Source organism: Tachyglossus aculeatus, chromosome X1, assembly GCF_015852505.1.
Source record: "Tachyglossus aculeatus isolate mTacAcu1 chromosome X1, mTacAcu1.pri, whole genome shotgun sequence".
Lineage (NCBI taxonomy): Eukaryota > Metazoa > Chordata > Mammalia > Monotremata > Tachyglossidae > Tachyglossus > Tachyglossus aculeatus.
The window spans coordinates 31657051-31682514 of record NC_052101.1 but is presented as its reverse complement, the minus strand read 5'-3'; the positions used below and the strand labels follow the sequence as shown (position 1 = coordinate 31682514).

Below are 25464 nucleotides of genomic sequence, written 5' to 3'. Positions count from 1 at the left end.
TTTATGGGTAAGAAAGTACATAAATATGCAGCTAAACAATTGCACGTCAGTGTGGACTAGTACAAAATAGGACCAAGATATTGAAAGAAGGCAAAGCAATTTAGTTTCTAAGGCAGGCCTATGAAACACCAAGAGTCCTTCCTGTTCTTAATTCACAGTGAATATTAGATAAGAGGTTTTTTTTATTCCTTCAGAAAACTCTTCTTATATCAATCGGTGGTATTTACTGAGCACTTAATTTGGGCATAGCATTTTAGTAAGTGCTTGGGAGAACCAAGGAGTTGTTCCTACAGGCTACCCCTGACAGGCTATCCCCGACAAAAGAGATGGGGAGATCAACACAGGGCCTGGAACTCACACATACACCCCCAATATCATTTTTGATACCTAGAAGCTATTTGAAGTTCTAGGCCACAAAGTAAAAACTCAAAGGATTTAACAAAATGAATACCAGTGATTTTGAAATTGCTATTTTTACTTTTTATGGTTTTCAAATCCTTATTGCACCACTTCTCTCAAAACCACCACCAGAACACACAAAGAAGAAAATTCACTACTTGTCTGGAATACAGCAAAACCTCCTTCAGACCACAGGCAAAGGAGGCCGTAGGCGGCTAAGAACTCTGCCCTCTTAATCCTGGTTCTCCCATTGTCTCATCTGATCACCTCTCTATTCATCTGTTTCCTCAAGACAAACTCTATAATCTATTCCACAATGACATTTCAAATATTGTTAAAAATAATTAATATTCTGGACGAGCCCTTTCCCAAGAAATTCAAAGCATACTCAAGACTTTTTTTAATGATGCATCTATAGCACCCCACTTATCAGTCCTAAGGATAATATCATAACTATCTCTGAGGTAAACAGGAGGCAGTTCAACATCCTGAATGGATTCACACAATAAATAGTTTAAAATATGCTATGAATTGTGGGTACTCACTGAGCCTTTGCCTTACAGGGAACCATTCACGTTATTATAATTAACAACATTTTTTTATCCTTTAATGAAATTGCAATGACCCTGACTGTGGAAAATGTTACCTCTTGTTTAATTCCATAAAAAGCTCTCATATTCATTTCTCTAAAACTTGATATGATGCAAACAGGAAAATGTTAACTGCATGTCTAGAATTCCCAGTTTTTCTTGGCTTTTGTCATCTCCTCAATGTTCTTTAATCATACCCTTGTACACTGTGCAACACAGCTTTAAAGAAATGATTGCTTCATTGGGGAGTATATAATCTCAGGGAAAGTGAGGAAAAGTCAAGTTTGTTTGCCATTTCACAACACTTTGGTTTTTTGGTCTTTCCAAGAAAATAACTTTAAATTGCTATTTAGCCAAAAGATGTGTTCCCAAAGGATGAATGTTTTGAATAAATATTCATATTGTGGAAGATTCAAACAATACTTCATGTCATCTCCCTGGCCCCAAATTCAGGCATGTAGGGAGTTGGGACAGTTTAAACCCAGTTGAATCCAAATGCTAAAAACTAGTTTTTAAATACTCAGTATTAACCTTAAAATTCATTTAAACTACAAAAGATTACTACTGGAGAATAGATGTTAATGGCTGCTAATGTATAAAGCAAGATTCAATTCGCTACCTTATCTGTACCAGGAAAGAATATGCTCAATATTCCAGTTGGAATTCAGTACTTTTTTCTTATTTAGTGATATCCTCTCAACCCTAAGATAACATGCTTGAAAACTTTCTGTCTGGTTTTCATCTCACATAATGAAGACCCAAACTGAATGAATCTGTCTTCGGTTTCTCAATTCAGCTGTTACTAGTAGTTTCTGTAAACTTGCATATATCAAACATTTAAAGACCTTAAATTTATTCAAACCACTTTCCTTTTTTTAACTTTTCTTCAAGCTTTTTACAGAGATTATTTTATGCCACTTGGGATAGGTTCAAAACTGGAATGAAACCTGACAATTCACAGGTTGGCAGTCCATAGATGAGTTTCAGAGGACCAAGATATTTATAATTGGCTATCCTTGTGTAATTCCAACTCACTGTGGCTTGTTTCTGTACAATGAGCCCTTTTTCATGGTTTGTTTTTGAATATTCTGCTGAGATGGAACATTTCCACTCTGACCATCTTCAAGTTGTGTTCTGTTGCTTGTTTGTTGAAAAAGGAAAAAAAAAACCCAAAGTTCTATGTATTTATGGGAGAAAAAGAGGGGACTATCAGAATCATTAGCTCAGTTTTGGCTGCCTGAATATTTATTTTTGAATTATCAAGTGGCAACACTTGGTCAGAAGTTTAATTTGTTTTTAAAGTACTAGGTGTAGAACAATTTTTTTAAAAAAAGCCCATAGGGATTAATCAAGAAAGATACACATTAGGCTCACAGAGGACCTGATTCAAAGAGGGGAAAAATTGGTACAGCTTCCAGAAGAAAACGGCTTTTGGGGGCTTCCAAAGCTTTAAAGTTGAAATGAAGTAAATATATTGTTGAGCTGAATTCCGTACAGAAATGTCTGCATGGCACACTATCTTAGGTGCCTAAATTTCACCTTTAAGTTAGATTCTATAGTGTTCCAAAGATGTTAATGATCTATATAAATGTGTGCATATGGCTATTAGTATTTCTAGCTATTATGGGAACTGGGATCAAAGAGGTCTATTAAGAAACAATCCTTTTAAAAGTTAGTTCATATTAAATAGGTACGGTTTACATTGGACTTTCCTTTTAGTCACACTTATTTGTGCAGGATATCCATAATAAACCAAATTCTCCCCTAAGCCTAAGATACTTCCTAGCAGTAAATCAGATACTTAATGAGTGTTATTCAGTTTGACCACTATGACAGCGTTTGGTAGGCAAGCATTTATATAATTAGGTATATCAAGAGAGTACTGTTTATACCATCCATTTGTGTGCTCAACACCAGTTTTTTAGTCAGACATTGTTAGAGTCATAATGACTGGCAAATGTAACAGATAAAAAAAATCTACAAATCATATTTGCCATAGGAAAAGCACAGCAAGTCTGACCTTACTTTAAAGATATTTGTAATTTTCAAAAGATAACTTGTCACCAAAAAACAGTCACCAAAAAATGAACATACCTACACATGGTAAACTTGATTTTCAGGGATAATCTTTCAAGAAAAATATCATTTTTACCCCAAATCTGCTTGGGGAAAACTTTATGCAAAGCCTTCAACTATATTAGCTCCACTACCAAGTAGGATGTGTGAATGTGTTTTGGAAGTTCATTCATTCATTCAATTATTCAATCGCATATATTGAGAGCTTACTATGTGCACAGCACTGTACTAAGCACTTAGTACAATTTGGCAACAGATACAGTCCCTACCCAACAATGGGCTCACAGTCTAGACGGGGGAGACAGACAACAAAACAAAACAAGTAGACAGGTGTCAATACAATCAAAATAGGTGATAGAATTATAGATATACACATCATTAATAGAGTACTAAATATGTACAAATATGCATACGTGCTGAGGGGAAGGGGAAAGGGCAGAGGGTGGGAGAGGGGGCATTGTGGAGGAGAGGAAGAGCAGAGGAAAGGGGGGGTTCAATCTGGGAAGGACTCCTGGAGGAGGTGAGCTCTCAGTAGGGCTTTGAAGGGAGGAAGAGAGCTAGTTTGGCAGATGTGAGGAGGGAGGGCATTCCAGGCCAGAGGTAGGACGTGGGCAAGGGGTCGACGGCAGGTCAGGCAAGAACAAGGCACATTGAGGAGGTTAGTGGCAGAGGAGCGGAGTGAGGGCTGAGCTGTAGAAGGAGAGAAGGGAGGTGAGGTAGGAAGGGGCAAGGTGGTAGAGAGCTTTGAAACCAATAGCGAGGAGTTTTTGCTTCATGCAAAGGTTAATAAGGCAACCATTGGAGATTTTCGAGGAGAGGAGTGATATAACAATAATAATAATAATAATAATAATAATAATAATAATAATAATTGTACTTGTTAAGCACTTACTATGTGCAAAGCACTGTTGTAAGCGCTGGGGACATACAAGGTGATCAGGTTGTCCTATGTGGGGCTCACAGTCTAAATCCCCATTTTACAGATGAGGGAACTGAGGCACAGAGAAGTTAAGTGACTCGCCCAAAGTCACACAGCTGACAATTGGTGGAGCCGGGATTTGAACCTATGACCTCTGACTCCAAAGCCCGGGCTCTTTCCACTGAGCCATGCTGCCTCTCTACATGCCCAGAGTGTTTCTGTAGAAAGATAATCCGGGCAGCAGAGTGAAGTATAGACTGAAGGGGTGAGAGACAGGAGGATGGGAGATCAGAAAGGAGGCTGATGCAGTAATCCAGCTGGGATAAGATGAGAGATTGAATCAACAAGGTGGCGGTTTGGATGGAGAGGAGAGGGAGGATATTGGTGATGTTGTGAAGGTGAGAACAGCAGGTTTTGGTGACAGATTGGTTGTGTGGGATGAATGAGAGAGTGGAGTCAAGCATGACACCAAAGTTGAGGGCCTGTGAGACAAGAAGGATGGTAGTGCCGTCCACAGTGATGGGAAAGTCAGGGAGAGGGTAGGGTTTGAGAGGGAAGATAAGGAGGAGCTCAGTCTTGAACATGTTGAGTTTTACGTGGTGGGTGGACATCCAGGTGGAGATATCCTGAAGGCAGGAGGATATGGGAGCCTGGAGGGAGGGAGAGAGAACAGAGGAGGAGATGTAGATTTGGGTGTCATCTGTGTAGAGATGATAGTGTAAGACATGGGAGTGAATGAGTTCACCAAGGGACTGAATATAGATGGAGAACAGAAGGGGACCAAGAACTGACCCTTGAGGAACCCCTACAGTAAGGAGACGGGAAGGTGAGGAGGAGCCCAAGAAGGGGACTGAGAATGTATGGCCAGAGAGATAAGAAGAGAACCAGGAGAGAACAGAGTCTGTGAAGCCAAGGTTGGATAATGTGTTGAGGAGAAGGGGATGGTCCATAGTGTCAAAGGCAGCTGAGCGGTCGAGGAGGATTAGGATAGAGTAGGAGCCATTGGATCTGGAAAGAAGGAGGTCATTGGTGACCTTTGAGAGGGCAGTTTTGGTGGAGTGTAGGGGACAGAGGCCAGATTGGAGGCAGTCGAGGAGAGGTTTGGAGTTGAGGAATTCGAGGCATCGAGTGTAGATGACTTGTGCTAGGAATTTGGAAAGGATGGGTAGGAGGGTGATAGAATGATAATTGGAAGGAGTAGTGGGGTAAAGAGAGGGTTTTTTTAGAATGGAGATGACGTGGGCATGTTTGAAGGCTGAGGGGAAGAAGCCATTGGATAATGAGCAGTTGAAGATGGAAGTTAAGGAGGGGAGGAGGGAAAGGGTGAGAGTTTTTATTATATGGGGTCCGGAGCACAGGTGGATGGGGTGGCACTTGAGAAGAGGGAGGAGATCTCTTCTAAAGATATTGCTGTGAAGGATGAGAAAGTAGGGGAGAAGGTTGAGGGGGGTCGGGGTGGAGAAGGGGGAAGGGTGACTTTGGGGAGCTCAGATGAGATGGAGTTAATTTTCCTAATGAATTAGATGGCCAGATCGTTGGGGGTGAGGGATGGGGGAGGAACAGGGGGTTTGAGGAGGGAGTTAAATGCCCAGAACAGCTGACAGGGGTGATAGGCATGGGTGTCAATACAGAGAGGAAAATCATTTTGCCGGGCAGAGGAGAGGGCAGAGTCATGGCAGCAAAGGATAAATTTAAAGTGAAATAGGTTGGAAGTTAGCTAAACCTACTGCAGACACATGCATACTCTTTTTATTAATGACTACATCTCCACCTAACAAAGACAGAACTGTATCATAGCCACGAGAGGGAGGATGAGCAGAAAGAAAGGGGCAAGGAAAGAGGGAAGGGAACTAACAAAAGGAGGGGAACAGAGGGAGGCAGAGAGGGAGAAAGAAAAAAAAGAAGAGAGAAGGGGAAAGACAGGAAAAAAAGACGGAGACAATGGGAAGGAGGTAGAAGAGGGAGGAGAAGGCAAGGAATTCATGAAGCAATTTCCATCTGAGCCACCCCCACCCATTTTCACCACCACCACTGTCACCACCACCATCTGCTGATAATTCTGCTATTGTCACTTGGACAGCTCCCAGATCACAATGACCTGCCTTGGACTGTCCCTGATACATTTCCAACATAGCCCAATATTTACTGTTTCAGCTGGGTTAGAATGGCCCAGGGATGGAAGCATGAACTGCAGTAACTACAAGCAAAGAGGAGAAGGAAGAGGAGGAAGAAAGGAAAAAAAAGTGCAAAGAGGAGATAAGTGGTCAGCCTCCTCAGTCCTGGCTTTCTTGCCAAAGTATGACCCTAATGTGTCCTGCCAAAGACCCATCGGACAAAATCTTTACAGTATACCTGTCCTGCCCAAAATGGGAGATATGTAGTCAACACAACAGGGCAGTAGTTCTGTTGTATACCTCATATATAAATCATAAAATAATAAATAAAGAAGCTGAGTTTTGATAATGAAGTAAATGCATCTGAGTTTTACAAAGAGACAAAATGGACATCATTTCACTTAATGATGCTACAGTATTTTTTATAATGGTAAGAATAATTACTGTTACATCATTTTTCAAATAATTCCCATAAGATACATTTTGGGTAAGGTTTAATTGAAACCACTGGCCCAGTATTTGTTTTACATTTCTAACAAAGGCCAAGGGCAAATTCCTAATTCTCTCTTGTGAGTGAAAAATATTTTTGTGTTCAAGAGTTTACACCTAAGAGATATTTGTATAAAGGATACATAACTAGAAGTACCTTTAAATCTTCTTATATAACACACTTGAAAGACTTTATACATTTGAAATGCATAAATACTTCAGTTCTAGAGGACTCTCTGAATATATGAAAAAATCAAACCATACTACTTGCATTTCATCTTATAGTATTTATATACCCACATCACATATGAATCTATATATAGACATAAAATATCCTTTGTGTTTGAGGATGACATTTTTTACAATGAAATCTAACCTCCCATATGGATGTGGCTGTAAAGACCTATTCCTAAGTGGGAATTCTCTCTAGACTGTAAACTCCTTATGGGGAGGAATGTGTCTACAAACTCTGTATTCTCCGAGGCGGTACTCTGCACACAGTAAATGCTCACTAAATACCTTTGATTGATTGAATCCATTCTACATAGCATGAATGGATGATCATTTGATTTTCCTTTCATATGCATGTATTTGTCCGTTACAGTGCCTGTTCTGTTTTAAAATCTGCCTCAGCTTCTCAACTCTACCATTATACAAATGAAAAGCAGGATACATCTGAAAGTGCATGAGATCACCTGTATGATTTTAAAAATAAAAACAATGTCTATGTTGGTTAATTTTGTCTTGTAAACATTTTTGAAAAATTTTTAGCTACCTTCACTACCCAAATATTTTTTGCCGTTATTTCCACTAGGCTGCATAGAAGTTCCTCATTAATACAAACATTAATTGAGGCTCAGAGATGGGAAGGAATAATGAGAGGGAGTCACTCCTACTGCATACTGTAAAAAAAAAAAGCCCCTGGCTCTTTCTATTTAAAAAAAAAACCATGCACATCTAACACTATGAGACTCTGATCTCGGCTGCCATCAATTGACCCAACCTAATCCCGATGAAGCTACCCAATTTATTTGGCAAAATAATAGAGGAAGAAAAAAACAAGAGAGAACACATGAATTTATTTAGCATCACCTCACGTGCCTGCTTTTCATATCTACCTGAGAATTTGTGGAAATGATGAAGCTGTCATGCCACAGTAAAATCTAAATAATGCTACACTTTTTTCTTGAAAAAAAAAAGCTTGCTAAACAACAAGGCCTTAGGAGTCATTGAGACAGTGGGAAAGAGTGGGTTAAATTCTCCAGGTCACACATTTTTCATAGTTTAAAAAAATATACTTTGAGAAGGTCACATAATAGTGAACTCAATTTTTCCAGCCATTATAGTTTTTCCTTGGTAGTAAGTTAATCATTTTAGGTGGACTATGGACTGAGCAATGTATTAAAGGACTTCCTAGTTGTCAGAAAAAGTCAATGCTCCTCCCAAAATGCTTAATTCACCTCTAAAGCAATTACTTCACTGGACTATTCCATATATATATTTTCCCAAGAAAGTCATTATAGTCCTCATTTTAAAGAAATAAACACAATGTGACTATCAGTCAGGTATCTAGAATGGTGTTGTCTGGATAACATTTCTGAAGTTTGGAAAAAATGAGCTTTGGCATACATAGCTTGTTTTTTTTTCTTTATTTCAATTATTAGATATATAAATCTTCACACACACACACGTCTTTGTTTATGTTAGTACCTTATTCTACTTTTTCTCCTTGCTCTGTGCTTCCACACATAACTCTGTGTGTGTCTCCCTTCTTGAGTGTCCATGTGTGACAGTAGGTGGGTGTGTAGCATTTCTTGTGTGCATTGGAAGCAACAGCTTTATGCAAGTCATTTCCCCCGCTCTCTTCCTCAGTATCACTTCTCTAAAATAGGAGCAATTACATCTAGAGGTGACATTCTAGAAATTTCCAAAGAATCAACTGAATGGGCCACATTATGGCAAGTCTTCAGAGCTCAGAAGAAAGGCTCAAGTGGTATTTTGATGACACATATCACAATGTTCTTTTTTATTTCCATAGCCTTTCCTCCTCCCCTTCTCTGATTTTCCATCAGTAAGAATCAATAATTTGTGATTACTGCCTTCAAGTTTTCATATTTGTTGACTACATAAGGAAAAATGGGATAAAAAGTGTGCTAAGATTTAAAACTAATCAGGGAAATAAAGAAAAAGGACAAGCTATATATGCCAAAGCTCAATTTTTCAAACTTTCGAAATGTTATCCTGACAACACCAGAAGTCAAATAGGTCCATTCTAGATACCTGACTGATAGTCACATTGTGTTTTAATTTCTTTAAACTGAGGGCTACATTGACTTTCTTGGAAAAAGAAAAAATGTATTTTATTCCTACTAGGAAGCGGCTCAGGTTTGATTTATTTGGCAAATACATTCTAGTTGCCTAAGCACTTTCTCCCATCTTGGCTTGGATCTACCCCACTCTATACAGAGTGGGAAGGAGGATGATGTAGTCTGGGTGGGTAAAGATCAGACAATATGTTATAGTTTCTACTACCTGAATCTATCTTTGTGTTAATAATTTGATTCTAGATGTCCATTTTGCACATCCTTTATTTGTTCCTTTCCCTAAAAAATGGAGGATTGAGCACAGAAGGACACTATCCAAGTGCTTTACACTGGATTATTTTTGAGGCATGTATTTATTTCATTACAAAAATATACATGGGAAAGAAAATGTAGGCTTCAAACACAATGACAAGTAATCCAATAAACAAATACAAGGTAGACATAATGTCAAATTCAGGAGATAACAGTCTAATTTGTGGTCAGATCAATAATGGCATTGTACTAAAATGCTCATTTGTACCCAGATTGGGCAGAAAGTTTTGGAATAATCAAATTGATCAAAAATAAACAGCCCCTAATGCAAATGTACATGACTTATCTAGGTCCTAAGATCCTCATTTTCATTATCAGAACTGAAAATGCCCAAAGTTTTTTCTAGAAATATTTTCCTCCTTACATCTTGGATCCCTTCACAAAATGTTTTCTTCATCTCCCTACGGAAGAGGCAAGGAGGGAAAGAGTGGGATAATGGTAAATTAATAGGAAATAATAGAGGAGGGATCCTTATGGAAATTGCTGTGAGACATGTAGCTAAGATAGCAGGGTAAGGTGGCTGGGTCAGTGACCTATATCCTTTGTGTATCATTTAAAATGTACAGTTCATAGGTTAAACAAAGAAACTGGGGGGTAGGGATAGAGGGGAGGAGAGGAAAAGGGAGGTAGAGGTCTCCATCCGCATTGCCATGCTTTGCTATCTTCTACTAGTGTTACTTTATAGAACACAAAGCACGACCCTATTTCAGCTTTATGAGGACTATTGATTATTCACCCATCTTCTATTATTACTTTCTGGGTGCTAATATCCAAAGCAGCAAGACTAGAAAACAACTTGTTTCAGTGTGCTGTTTTCAGGAATGAATGCATGAAAAGAAAAACTGATAGACTGCTTTTCAAAAGATCACACAATCACATTTGAATTGCTCTACTTCTGGAAGGAATAACCCCGGAAACTTAGCCAAAAAGGATCTTTCAGGTACAAAATTGTACCTTGAAGGAAAAAGAGAAAAAGTCAAAAATGGTGGCTAATGTGTACAAAAGATTTTCACAATTTCCATGTCCATATGATCAAAGTTTTACCATTACAGAGGTAGAATTAAATCCGTTTTCTATACCAGATGAAAAACTGCAGCACACAGTTTTGAAAGAGCCTCAAAATTCATAGTATTATGGAATGTTACAGCCACTAGGGTCATTCAAGTTCCACGGCCCTTCTCTGATGTCTTCAGGAATGACACAATTTATAAGGAATTCTTGAAGAAATTAAAATTGCATCCACACTAGACCATCCAACTGCAAGACTAGCCAAATAACCAGCATTCATTCCCTTCTCATGATAATATCCTCCCTAGCAGAAAGTACAAATGACTGTAAAGTAAAGCAAACCAAAAATGAAAACACCAAAGTTTAGACATCAAGAAAGTTGGAATTGCTTTTAGTAACAGCTGTTTCAGGAGTAAATGCTGCCTCATGAGGAGCACAATTTCTTGCCTTCTAGTTAATTGATCAATCAATGGTATTTATTGGCCACTTACTGGGTGCAGAGGACTGTACTAAGCGCTTGGGATAGTGCAATACAATGGGGTTGGTAGACACATAAGACAACCAGGCTGGCAATAAAGGTAACTAGTGGAATACTCCCAACTCCCTCCCTTATTCTCTATCCTCCACACTATCACCCTTCAAGCAGAAGCTATTCCCCTGAGATTCAAAAACATTCTATTTCACAGGTGCATGAACCCCTTGTTCCAAACTAAAGCAAGGTTTTAGACATGAACATTCGGCAACACCTACCTCACTCCAGACCAGCATGGTACCGAATATGACCTGTAACCCATCAAAGAAATTGTCTCCTATGATGATCACTGTGGCACCTCCCGTAGTCCATCCTTCACTTGGACTGATGGCTTTGATACATGGTGTAGCTGCTTTTCAACATACATGAAAAAGAGAAGTATTCTGCTGTTAGAACCAAATTTTAATGATCGGAGATATGAGAAAAAAAAGGTTCCATATTTTCCACTAACATGATGTTCCTCATGATCTCAAATACCACCCCACATCCCAGTAACCTGAAAACAACTTTGGAAAGCTATTTTCAAAGCATTGTTTCCGCTAATCGGCATCATTCAAGCCTAATCAAGCTAGTCTTCCTGGTTTCATTAAAATCAAAAGTGAACTGATTTGTGAAATAAGTTTTTATTAAAGAATTGCCCTTTTAACTTCTTAAATCATTCATTAATAGTAACAAATGTTCAATGACAACGTCGTACAATTTTAAACAAAGACAAACTCAAAAATAGTTTGATTCATATTGGCTGCTAAATGAAAGCAGGTGACAAATCAGACAGCTTCCTCATCTCCCTTAGAGTGAACAATACTATCAATATTGAAAGTGCCTTGCCCTCAGTGCTATAAGCAAGTACTCCTTCCTATGCTGCTTTGGACAAAGAAGGTGAACTTGTACTGACAAGAGGACCAGAAATCCCCATCTCTGGCAGCACCCATCCCTCCTTCTGCACTGAAAACGTTAACAGCCTAGCTGAGCAACTGTTTTCTAATATGAGCACAAATAAAGGGAAGGGTGAATAAGGAGCCAGAAGAGTGAATGTAAGGAGGAGGTAGAGCGGGGAAGATTCAGAAGACACTATTCCCATAAGCAGCCCCCACTCCCCTGCCAAAATCCTGGTCAGGGGTCACAGGGAGGGATGGAGGTGAGAGAAGAGTGTAGAGGAAGAGGGAGCATAATACATGCCAAGTTGGAGCAAAAATATCTAGGCCAGAAACAGGCAATCACACTCCATAGCTTCAAATTATTTTCAAATTTCATGGCCATTTATTTTTGGCAATAACAAAATTTATGCTTTCTAAAAAACATTCACTTTAGGATGGTGAAGACACAGTCTAGAAGCAGCGTGGCTCAGTGGAAAGAGCACGGGCTTCAGAGTCTGAGGTTATGGGTTCAAATCCTGGCTCCGCCAATTGCCAGCTGTGTGACTTTGGGCAAGTCACTTCACTTCTCTGGGCCTCAGTTACCTCACCTGTAAAATGGGGATTAAGACTGTGAGTCCCCCGTGGGACAACCTGATCATCTTGTAACCTCCCCAGCGCTTAGAACAGTGCTTTGCACATAGTAAGTGCTTAATAAATGCCATCATTATTATTATTATTATTATTCAAGGAGGAATCTGCATCCCTGTGGGTTACAAATGGCTAAAATGATTTAACCCAAGAGGTCAATTTCAGAGACAAAGTTAGCAGATGCCTTTCTTCATATTTTAATCATTTTCCTGTGTTTCACCCAGTTTCTTGCTAGTAATAATAATAGTGGTATTGATAATAAAATAATAGTAATAATAATACTGGCATTTAAGTGCTTACTGTATGCAAAGTATTGAGAGAGAGATGCAAGATTATCAAATATGACACAGTTTCTGATTCACATAGAGCTCACAATCTATCTAATCCCTATTTTACAGGTGAGTAAACTGAGGCCCAGGGAGGTTAAATGACTTGCCCAAGGTCACACATCACACTAGTGAAAGAGCTGGGGCTAGAACGCTGGCCTTCTGACTCTCAGTCCCATGCTCTTTCCCCTAGGCCACACTGTTGTAGCTCTTCTTATCTACCACAGAACTGATTTTCTACCAACATAAAAGTCACGTATGGCAGAAAGCACATATTAAATACAAGTTATTCTAAAAAGGATGGATGGAAAGTGGTATTCCACTGTGCCTCGCAAACTTTCAGCACTATTATTTTTGTCCAGAAGAACATAGAGAAGCAGCATGGCTCAGTGGAAAGAGCACGGGCTTTGGAGTCAGAGATCATGGGTTCGAATCCCTGCTCCACCACGTCTGCTGTGTGACCTTGGGCAAGTCACTTAACTTATCTGAGCCTCAGTTACCTCATCTGTAAAATGGGAATGAAGACTGTGAGCCCCACGTGGGACAACCTGATCACCTTGTATCCCCCCCAGCGCTTAGAACAGTGCTTTGCACATAGTAAGCACTTAAGAAATGCCATCATTATTATTATTATATTATAATTAGGCTGTTGCAATCCCGCAGCTCTGTTTCATCTCCATGACACAGATTTTTAATTGTACTGTATCTTGAATCACTACTTAGTATTACATTAGCATTGCAAAAGACGAAAGGGTGAGTGATGGTATATAAGAAGAGAGGAACTTTTCTCCCTTCATAAAATTGTCTGTCAGAATTGTCCAGCATGAGGCTGCAGCTGAATGAGGCCCTCTTGACAACAGCATTTTTTTTGTAACCTCATCAGGTAGCATACATGATCTACTAGGCCAGTACGTCCGAATCGGAATTGAGATGTACCCTGACTGAAAATACTCCATAGTTCTCAGGAATAGTTGAGTTTGTTAAATCCAGTGTTCTTAATGACATTCAAAATTAATAATTTCTAGCACTAAGCTTGGAACTGTCCACTTGTGTGCTAATAAAGTTGATCAAACTGTTTTTAAAATATTTTATTACTACTGAAAAATCTGTATTTTTGAATAACAAACTGTACTTCCCAATTACTATCACAAAAACATTCATAAGGGTCATACTCCTATGGCTCTCCATCACCTCGCTCCCTCCAACCTCACCTCCCTTCTTTCCTTCTAACAGCCCAGCCCGCACCCTCCACTCCTCTGCTCCTAACCTCCTCACAGTGCCTCGTTCTTGCCTGTCCCGCTGTCGAACCCCGGCCCATGTCCTCCCCCTGGCCTGGAATGCCCTCCCTCCGCACATCTGCCAAGCTAGCTCTCTTCCTCCCTTCAAATCCCTACTGAGAGCTCACCTCCTCCAGGAGGCCTTCCCAGACTGAGCCCCCTCGCTTCTCTCCCCCTCCTCCCCCTCCCCATCCCCCCCCACCTTACCTCCTTCCCCTCCCCACAGCACCTGTATATATGTTTGTACATATTTATTTCTCTATTTATTTTACTTGTGCGTATTTACTATTCTATTTATTTTATTTTCGTTAATATGTTTTGCTTTTTTGTCTGTCTCCCCCTTCTAGACTGTGAGCCCGCTGTTGGGTAGGGACCATCTCTATATGTTGCCAACTTGTACTTCCCAAGTGCTTAGTACAGTGCTCTGAACACAGTAAGTGCTCAATAAATACGATTGAATGAATGAATATGGATTTCAGGTCATGTGGTCCCACAAATGAAAAACCTTGGATAACCTGATCTAAGTAGAGACAACTTCTCCCCACTGAAATCAAAGAATGCCAGTAATTCATACAAAAAGAATAGTCTCTTAAGCAAAAAAAAATTATCCACCTTCAAATTTAGGATTTGGGAAATATAATTCTTAGACTGTCACATGTGTGCCCCCGCACAACAAGCTGAATGTGTTTGATTTGGATTCAAATGTCTTGTAAAATTGTGTAGAAAACTTTGGAAAAATCCAAATTAAATGTTTAATTTTGGCTGACCTCTTGGAAATACATTTGCTCATCTTTTCAATATGATCCTTACTGCACTTAGCATAAAATCATGAAAAGGCTGTAACTGCTTCTTACCGTCATTACTGAACATAAAGATTACCAATTTTTCCCAATAAAACTTGAGCTAATTTTAATCATGCCTGAACTTTTTCTTGATCATAAATCTCTTCTCCAAATTTGAAAATAGCCACTAAATATCACAAAACAAGAGTAGAATATAAAAATTTGTAGACAAGAACTTTATACATGAGGAACCATGTAGAAGTAGGGAAGACACAAAAAAAAGCAGTTTGGAACTATTCCAGATAAAATTTCATAAGTTTAGATGCTTAGCCTAAGATTAAGTAAATCTAAGACTTACATCCTAAAATGAATTCCCATGGTATTTTGTAGATTTACTCATTTCCCTCCTACAATTCCTCCCAAACTCACTGACAGAGTTATTTACACTCACTGTCTCCATTTCCTCTCCTTTAGTTCTCTCCTTGACACCCTTCAATCTGGTTTCTGCCCTATTTTTATCATGAAAGCTGCCTCTTTATGGTCACCAATGACCTCCTTCTTGCCAAATCCAACAATTTTTAATCCATAGATCCTAATCCTTCTCTACCCCTTGGATGTCTTTAACCCTGTGGATTATTCCCTTCTCCTTGAAACACTTTATAACCTTGGCTTTATTAATAATAATAATAATGGTATTTGTTAAATGCTTACTATGTGTACTAAGCGCTGGGGTGGATACAAGCAAATTGAGTTGGACATACTTCCTGTCCTACTTGGGGCTCAGTCTCAGCTTAACTGACACTATCCTATCCTGGATCTCCTCCTATCGCTCTGGCCACTCCTTCCCAGACTCTTTCACAAGCTCCTCTTCTGCCTCCCACCCTCTAATGATAGGAGTCACTCTGAGTCCCTTCTATTCTCCATTTACACCCACTCCTATGGAGGACTCATTTGCTCCCACAGCTTCAACTACCATCTTTATGAAGATGATTACCAAATCTACTTTCCAGCCCTGACCTGTCTCCTTTTCTGTGGCCTGGTATTTCCACCTCCCTTCAGGCCACCTCTATTTTGATATCCCACTGACACATCAAACTTAACATGTCCGAAACAAAACTACTCTCTTTCCACCCTTTGTCACACTGTCCAACCACTGACTTTCTCGTAATTACAGGAAATACCACTAATCTCCCTGCTTCACAAGCCCATAACCATGGCGTGGTGTAATGGTTAGAGCACAGGCTTGGGAGTAAGAAGGGGTTCGAATTCCAGCTATGCCACTTTCATTCACTCATTCAATCATATTTATTGAGTGCTTACTGTGTGCAGAGCACTGTACTAAGCGCTTGGAAAGTACAAGTTGGCAACGTATAGAGACGGTCCCTACCCAACAGCGGGCTCACAGTCTACAAGGGGGAGACAGACAACAAAACAAAACATATTAACAAAATTAAATAGAATAAATATGTACAAATAAAATAGAGTAATAAATACATACAAACATATATACATATATACAGGTGCTGTGGGGAGGGGAAGGAGGTAAGGCGGGGGGGGTGGGGATGGGGAGGAGGGGGAGAGGAAGGAGGGAGCTCAGTCTGGGAAGGCCTCCTGGAGGAGGTGAGCTCTCAGTAGGGCTTTGAAGGGAGGAAGAGACCTAGCTTGGCGGATGTGTGGAGGGAGGGAATTCCAGGCCAGGTGGAGGACGTGGGCCGGGGGTCTACAGTGGGACAGGTGAGAACGAGGCACAGTGAGGAGGTTAGCGGCAGAGGAGCGGAGGGTGCGGGCTGGGCTGTAGAAGGAAAGAAGGGAGGTGAGGTAGGAGGGGGCGAGGTGGTAGAAAGTCTTGAAGCCAAGAGTCAAACAGTAACTCCCCGGCTCACGTCCTCCCCCTGGCCTGGAATGCCCTCCCTCCGCACATCCGCCAAGCTAGCTCTCTTCCTTCCTTCAAAGCCCTACTGAGAGCTCACCTCCTCCAGTTGGCCTTTCCAGACTGTGCCCCCTCCTCCCTCTCTGATCCCCCGCCTTACCTTCTTCCCCTCCCCACAGCACCTGTATATATGTATATATGTTTGTACATATTTATTACTCTATTTTACTCGTACATATTTATTGTATTTATTTTATTTTGTTAATATGTTTTGTTTTGTTGTCTGTCTCCCCCTTCTAGACTGTGAGCCCGCTGTTGCTTAGGGACCGTCTCTATATGTTGCCAACTTGTACTTCCCAAGCGCTTAGAACAGTGCTGTGCACACAGTAAGCGCTCAATAAATACAATTGAATGAATGAATGAATGCACTCCTTACCATCGGCTTTAAAGCACTCAATCACTTTGTCCTTCCCTATCTTCCCTCAGTACTCTCCTACTACAACCCAGCCTGCACACTTCGCTCCTCTAACGACAACCTACTCACAGAACCTTGATCTCATCTATCTCACTGCCGACCTCTTGCCCACATCCTGCCTCTGGACTGGAATGCTCTCCCTCTAGTTATCTGACAGACAACTACTCTTCCCACTTTCAAAGTCTTCCTGAAGCCACATATCTCCTTTAAGAGGCTTTCCCTGACAAGTCATCTTTCCCTGTTCTCCTACTCCCTTCTGCATCACCCTGACTTGTTCCCTTTATTCCCCGCCCCCACTCCAAGCCCCACAGCACTTATGTACTTATCCATAATGTATTTATTTACATTAATGCCTTTCTTCCCCTCTAGACTGTGAGCTTGCTGTGGACAGAGAATGTGTCTGTTATATTGTTATATTTTACTCTCCCAAGCACTTAGTACAGTACTCTATACATAGTAAGTGCTCAATAAATACTGCCTCTTGCCTTCTGTGTCACCTATGTACTTGGATCTGTACCTTTAAAGCACTTGTTATTCAACCCACCTTTGGCCCCACAGCACTTACACATAGAGCCAAAATTTTTCTTAATGTCTTTCTCTCCCTCTTGACTGTAAATATTTTATGGGCAGAGAATGTGTCTACCAACTCTATTGAATTGTACTCTCCCAAGCACTTAGTACAGTGTTCTACACCAAATAAGTGTCAAATAAATACCATTGATTGACTGAATTGCCCTCCTTAGATATCTCAAAAAATGGGCAATATCTTTTTTTTAATCTCAGAGAGTTTGGCTGCCACCCTGCCAATATTCTCTGGTTTCTTCTGCTGGCAATCACACCACCAACTCCTCAAAACTGTTAATGTGCACGTGTGTTTTTGAAATAGGCAGGATGGTCTAATGGAAAGTGACAGAAAGTCAGAGAACCTGTATTCTAAGTCCGACTCTGCCAATTGACTGCTTTGTGACTTGGGTAAGTCACTTAACATCTCTGTGCCTCAGTTTCATCATCTGTAAAATAGGCATTCAGTGTCTGTTTTATCTCCTACTTAGGCTGTGGGCCCCATGCAGGGCATGGACTGTGTCTGACAATAATCTTGTATCTATTCCAGCACCAAGAAATGAACTCAGCACATAGTAAGTGCTTAACAAATACCACAATTTGTATTATTAAGGCACTCCAGTGTTTTGGGAAAGGCAAATATTAACATATTTTTTCATATTGTCTTCCAGGCCCTCTTGGAGATTGTGTGCAGAATGTCTGGTTCAGTTCTAGAACGGTCAATTCCCAAATTCATCTGCTCTTTTAAATGATATGGTTGAGGTTCACAGACTTGAAAACTGAACTTCTGTATTAAATCTTCCTTTATCTATTTGTAAGTTCTGGAAAGGCCTACATACTGTATGGAGGTAAGATTAAGCATTTTAAAAATACCAATTGGATTAAACAATGTTCTAATACTTAATTTCTGTTTCCTAAACTCATTAGCTACCCTACAAAAGTGAATAACAATAATAATAATATGATAATAGAATTTGCTAATTGCTTACTATGTCCTAAGCACTGTACTAAGTGCTGGAGTAAGTACAGGATAAGCAGGTAGAAAACAGTTCCTGTTCCACATGGGGTTCATATTATAATAGGAAAGGAGAGCAAGTACTGAATTCACATTTTACAGATAAAGAAACGGACACTAAAATGGAAAGTGACTTGTTCAAAGTCACAAAACAGCCAAGTGGTCGAGCTAGGACTAGAACCTTGGTCCTCTGATTCCCAGGCATGTACTCTTTCCACTAGGGCATACATAGGCTTCTCCTATGCCTGGTGGCAACATTTTGGGATCATCTTTATGCAGATGTCACCATGTTATGAAGCCGTGAGGGCAGCATCTCATCCTACCAACCCAACTCCACTTCCATAAAATGTGAACCTTGAAATTTCTAACTAAAGACGACGTTTCCATGCGCCAGCCTTTAAAATAAACACTGGCTCAAGGGATTGGTCCTAAGAGAAAAATCAGACATTGACTTCATAGCAGGTATGGCAAGGAAACATGTAATAGATCTAAAAGACACAGAATATCCTCCCTGTATTCTATTCTCTTTATGCTTAATCAATCAATCAATCGTATTTATTGAGCGCTTACTGTGTGCAGAGCACTGTACTAAGCGCTTGGGAAGTACAAGTTGGCAACATATGGAGACAGTCCCTACCCAACAGTGGGCTCAGAGTCTAAAAGGGGGAGACACAAAACCAAACATACTAACAAAATAAAATAAATAGAACAGATATGTACAAGTAAAATAGAGTAATAAATATGTACCAACATATATACATATATACAGGTGCTGTGGGGAAGGGAAGGAGGTAAGATGGGGGGATGGAGAGGGGGACGAGGGGTAGAGGAAGGAAGGGGCTCAGTCTTAATTTCATGGAGATCAATTCCACTGGTTGCCTGAAGATTCACTTGCTCTCAAAATGCAAAAAGAATCTGAGACTGGGTAAGAGAAGAAAGGAAAGGTGGGATTTATAAGTATGGATGGTGCTATTACAAATTTTGTGGACCAAATAGAATTTTCTAGGCCATTTAGTTTTGAAAACTATTCACAAGATGATAATACATTTAGTTCAAAGTTTTGATTATCAATAGGGTGTTTTCACTGGTAAAATTTTCTTGGGATGAGAAAAATGATGTTTATGGACCAAAATCTGTTTTTCAAATAGTTTCTACTCTTTAAATTTCCAGAAGCCTCCTTTTCTTCCAGCACCATTACATGTGCATAATTATGGTTTCCACAATTCGCTGTGCGTGAACTCCTAGCTATGCACCTCATTCATAGCAAAAGTTTTTGTTGCTTTTTTCCCCTCAGCCACCAAAGCAGAGGAGATTTTTCTTCCTTCAAACTATGACAATAAAATGATTACCCCACCACAGTTTAGCATAATGGTTCAGAAATGCTCATGGCATATTGCAGAGTTAAAGTGGAAATTATTAGGTAGCTCTTCTTTGTTATAATAATGATCACTCCACAAATAAAAGCTCTTCTCCCAAAGGTACTGGAAGGCACAAAATGCTAATTCTGAAGATTATGTGTGCGCTTTTATTAAATATTACTATGCCCTGCCTGTTTGAGGGCTTCACTGCTCTGATTGTTTTATGAGTGCCATGTTAATGTCATTCCCATCTCGCTAGCAGCAGGCACACATTTTAGCGTTTGTATGAGAGTTGATCAAAGGCCACGTGCTGGGGGAATTGCTGAGAAAACACGGACAAGCGATAAAAATCTAACAGATTAATTGGTTTAAATTTCATTTCAGGGTGTTGAACTTTGGCTTGGGACTCTAATACTGCACTGTGAGTCAGGGCCTAATTACCAGATTTCCAATTTGCTTCTGAACAATAGTTCTTGGGGGAAGAGGTGGGGGGTGGTGGAAGGGGGGGTGGGGAGGAGAAGGAAGGATAAAAAAAAAAAACCTTAGAGCCTCCAGTACATATTTAACAACTAATGTTCTGTGTGCAGACAATTGCACAGGGGACTCTTTCTATCACCTGCTCTGCCTCTAGAGCATTTCTATCTGCTTCAAATAGAAACTGAAGACAGAAGAAACAGCAGATGCCTCCAGCAGTTTAAAATTTCCCTGATTTACAGAATCAATGTAAGAGGGATTCAAGTAGCACAAACATGCATTGGACCTATCAGCCTCTTTATTAGCAAACTGAATTTATAAGCGAGACTAGTGCCCTTCCCTCCAATAGAAATGATCTATTTCATTGATATAAAACAGGGGCCAAGGGAAAACTGTGTTTACTTCAGAGTTTATGGGTGGCCTTGGGAATAAGGGTTAATTGAGCTCAAAGGTACATGCTCACTGAGGTGAATTAGTGGAATGCACAGCTATCAGCGGGGTTCTGGGGCTGCTCTTATTTGGCTTCTAAAATCTATTTGTGCTATGATTAATATCCAGCTTGTTTTGGTGACTGTAAGAATGACCTGGTCAGCAGCTCTGCATTTATCATAAGCTATAGCTCTACCTCCTTTCCTACCACAGTCGACGTATTGGCATGAGTTGCGGCTTCTAAATTGTAGGCCATGTTTTGTTCCACTTTTTAATACGACAAAGCACCACAAAAAGTTAGTCACCTGGAAGTTAAAAATTCAGGTCTCATTTCAGGGGAACATATAAAAAAAGGGATCAAAATAAAATGCTAGATAAAAAATTTCTCTTGACATGCTAAACATTATAAAATCTGGGAAGCCCTTTGTTTAGGCTGGTTGCCGACACATCTGGCTAATTACTGAAATGGCTGATTCAGCATCCATCCAAGTGAACTAGATAAATTGAGGACAGGGGAGTCCTTTCTTCGATAAGACTGTGAAAATCCAAGGACCTCCTCAGCTTGGTGCAAATACCAAATATCCCATGGGGCACTTTTCTAAAAGCAGAGGCCAGGCTCCAGGGTTCTTGGCCAAAATGTCCGAGACCTGGCGGGACATCTTGGGAAAGCCATGAGCTTGACTTTTTCCGAAAGGAGATTAGTCACCCTGTAAAACCCAAGCTTATCTTATTCAATCTTCTCCATTTCAAAACTTTGAAAGTGTGCTTGTGGGCAACCCCAAATTTGTGGATCGAAATAAAAGGCTGTTTTCTGGGTTTTATTCTCTAGCATTAAATCTTCCTGGTTATAAATTAAACAATGAATTTGCTGTTTGTTTGAGCAAACTGATGACTTTCCTGCCTTCCTTCACTGTTCCGTAGAACTGCCCGCCTTTCCCTTTGCCTCTGACAATAAGCAGCTGCTGTGCAGGAAACAGAGCAAGAGAGGCTTTCCCTATCAAGGAGTTGGCCCTGTATCTTTGTACACCACATGCATAAAGCTAGCTCTATTATTAGGCCAGGCATCCTCTTACCGGGTTATTCGGGATGCAAACTTTAGTAGTTACAAAACCGGCAATTACTTTTCCCTGTTGTGCACTTACAGAGTACAATCCTAGTTTTTAAAGTTGGGAAAGGATGACAGAGTGAGTAACCACAGACGTAACAGAACGAAGATACACTATAATCTGCTCACAATTACTCACACTCTGATGTAGCTAGCAAATTTTCATTCAGGTATAAAGCTTCCCCATTCCTCATTTAATTACAGATTACATAACACACTTTTCTTCTGTGTTTTTCTTTCTTTCATAATTTTATATATGCTAGTTGGGCACTGGCTTGGAAGGCTGGGGTCTGAGCTGAATGGCCAGGCCACAAAAACACTCTGGCCATGTAGGATGGGGAACTGTACAGGTTTACTTTAGAATATTTTATACTGAAAGGAGAATAAACCATAATCTGCCAATTTCTCAACTCTAAGCACAGTTAAAATTTAAAAAACAATTACGAGATTACAAATTTTCAAGGATTCTCACTTTTCTTGTCCATTGAGTTAATTTGGAAAGAAAATCCTTCATTTGACCATACTATCATGAAATGGAGAAACTGAAGTGCTGTACTCTCATTAAATTGGATATTGAGACTCTAAATCAACCCTGAGTGTGATGCAACTCCAAGAAGTTAGATAATGCTAAGTTTAATAGAGTATAAGTTCTAAATTTCACATTTGCTAATCATAAACCCAATCAAAATGATATACTCTTCTTTTAGTCTTTTCTTACCCCTTGCTTTAATCTGAAATAGCAGAAATCCTCTTAAATCTCTCTAGAGGCAAAACCTGAGAAAAAAACAGAATCTCGATAGCTAAAACCTCAATGAAACAGATTCCAGAGAAAGGAAAAGTGGATTCTTGACCCTAACCGTAATTCAGAAAATAGGAAGGAATATAAGGAAACAGTGAATATTCGATGGCAAAAACATGGACATTGCAATAAACCTATAGCTTATAAACTGCACTTGAACTTGTAAAGGTTTTTTGAGTCAAGAATATACAATATTAATTTGAATTATCTAAATGTAGTTACAGATGAGAGAAGCATTGTAAAACCCCAACTTCCTAAATCTCTAAGAATCTGTGTCAATTATTTTCTACATACTGCTCTATCAAATTAATAGATATAAAATCCTAATTTTTCCTCACCTATAGCAATTATTGCCATAAACTTGATTTCACCTCCCCCCCTCTCTTTTTTGAATGTGATTGTCAGGCCTAAACTGCAAAAGAAAGAAAAAAAAAGCCTAGTTGAAAAACAACTTGAAATGAATTATTCATGCTTTAGATTGTGATATTTGTTGCAACAATAGTAAATTCTCTTGCCTATGATTATACAATAAATAAATAACTCTTTTCTTCCTGTCAGAAACAGGTTTCCTGCACAAAATTATTTTTAGCCCAATTCTCCTTGTTGTCCTATTACATGTAAAGTCAAGAAAAGGAAAAGCTATAAAGGAAAGGAAGATGAAATCATGTTCAAAAAATGGAACTAACTAGTAATGCATAACACTGAAAGCAATATGTTGGTAAAAGGACCTAACAGTTTTTTGAGGAAAACTGAAGTCCTTATTCTCCTTCTGATTCCTTTTAAACAACTAGGGGTGCCCTCTACTATAATTTTTCAGGGCCCAAAAATCACCAAGTCAAATATGAACAAGTCTAGTGGAAAATGTGTGACATTAATCTTGGCCTAAATCGCATTTTTAACAGGCGTTGAATTTGTGTGCCGGATTATCCAGATGGCCATACAGGAATTGTTCTGATAGGATTAAACCTTTTTGCTGAACTCTGCTCCATCTGTTCCCCGAGGTTTGCCTATCCTTATCAGAATACGAATTCTGACTCTCTCCATGACTAAAGACTGCATTCAAAGTATACACACGTCCATAAAATTGAACATTTGATTAGAAACATCGGATGATGTTAGTTTGGTTAGTCTGCCCCTGTAGAAACATACCATTTTCTTTTCTTATGAATCTGAAAAACCTAATAAGATTCAGTATCTAAATAAAAAAGCACCACCAACAAAAGAAACCCCAAAACACAACCACGTGTTTTTTTTTCCCCCTTCCTGTTGAATGCTAGGACTTGTTCAATACATTAACATATATTATTGGCATAACATGATACAAAAAAATCACTAAATATAAAGAAGAAAGCCTCTGTAGATTCATAGTACTTTAGGATACTGAAGGGTATAACAAAATTTTGTTTGTAAGATCTCAGGGCTCTTTAAGTATGATTAGATTTCAGGTGAGAGCTAACTAGAAGGTTATGGGCTTTTTTAACTCCTTTTTTCAAATTTTTACAAGCTCCCAATCCCAAATACCATAATGCATGTTTTTCATTATTATTGTTGTTGTTATTAGTACTGTTACATTTTATTCAATTTCACTAGTTTTTTTTTTTTAATTTTTTAGGTAGCTGGAGAGATAATAGCCAGTCTTCCATTAATGCAACAGCCTATTCATTCAACAGTATTTATTGAGCACTGTACTAAGCACTTGCTTTTGGGAGTACATTTTACCAGAGGCAGTATGTTTTTTCACAGTATTTATCATGTGAAAGCCTTCACCTTGGACAGGCTGTGAGACAGAATACAGTGCACTGCCAACTGAAAGACCTGGGTCGGTCCATGGCCCTTGGTTTCCAGGATCTGAGCCAAGGGTCGATGTAGGGATCTGGCTGTTCTTTCTCTGAAAAGCAGCCCAATAGTCAGGAGCTTCCTTCCACGCCAGAGAAAGATGTCTGACTAATGATAAGGTAGGAGGGCAGAATAGAAAGGAGAGTTGGAAATGAGGGAAAAAAAAGACTTTATTGCTTCATTTTATTGCTAATTCAGGGGAGGGAGCTAATGCAATAATAGGAGGCTCAATATATGTTTGAGATGGCAGCAACACAGAGATGCAGCCAACAAAACTTGAACTGCATCTCAGGCAATATTCTAGAATCCTTTATTACACTCCAAACACTGAGAGGCTCTTGTCTGCTCTCAGCGGTGCCTTTCATAACATCGTCTCTTCTGTGCTTTGTGCTATCGTGAATGGCAGGGTCAAGTAGCCCTCCAAATATTTAGGTTTTACTTTCAAAAATGCAAACTAAAAGGATTGTGGGGTTTTTTTTCTTGTACCATCCCTAACCAGGGGGATGAAAATCAACAAGCTAAATGCTTGGGATTCAGGCCTACATATTTCTGTGGCTGTCCTTGTCAAAAGTCAGCTTCATGAAGCAGCTGAGTCACGTTTGTGTTCTGCTCTCTGGATTGATGGAGGGGAAAAATCTCTCTAGAGATGGGTTTCTGTCCATTAATAGGATTTTTATACTTTTCTGCTGCTCGGATCCCAAGGATACCAGTGAACTAATCTAAGTGGTCTTTTGTGCTACAAGAGGCACTAGTTGGATCCAAATCAACATAGCAGACGTAGCTACCTAGAAAGCTTTGCTTCTGATTTTCTAGGAAATGCCTAATCTTGTATTTCTCTGGAGTATGGAATTTTCTACAACTAGTTTTTCGTAACTTGTGATTTCTACTG

At 39.6% G+C, this 25464-nt stretch overlaps 1 protein-coding gene across 3 annotated transcripts in view; it reads right to left on the bottom strand.

The window, feature by feature from the left end:
- Positions 1 to 25464, bottom strand: part of EBF1 (EBF transcription factor 1) — a 367600-nt gene that overhangs the window by 84046 nt on the left and 258090 nt on the right. For 2 of the 3 annotated variants that reach the window (XM_038772540.1, XM_038772542.1), the window contains exon 9: positions 10982 to 11115. In XM_038772540.1, coding sequence (XP_038628468.1) covers positions 10982 to 11115 — 134 coding nt within the window. The remainder of the gene's footprint in view (positions 1 to 10981; positions 11116 to 25464) is intronic. The other variant, XM_038772541.1, reaches the window with a different exon arrangement.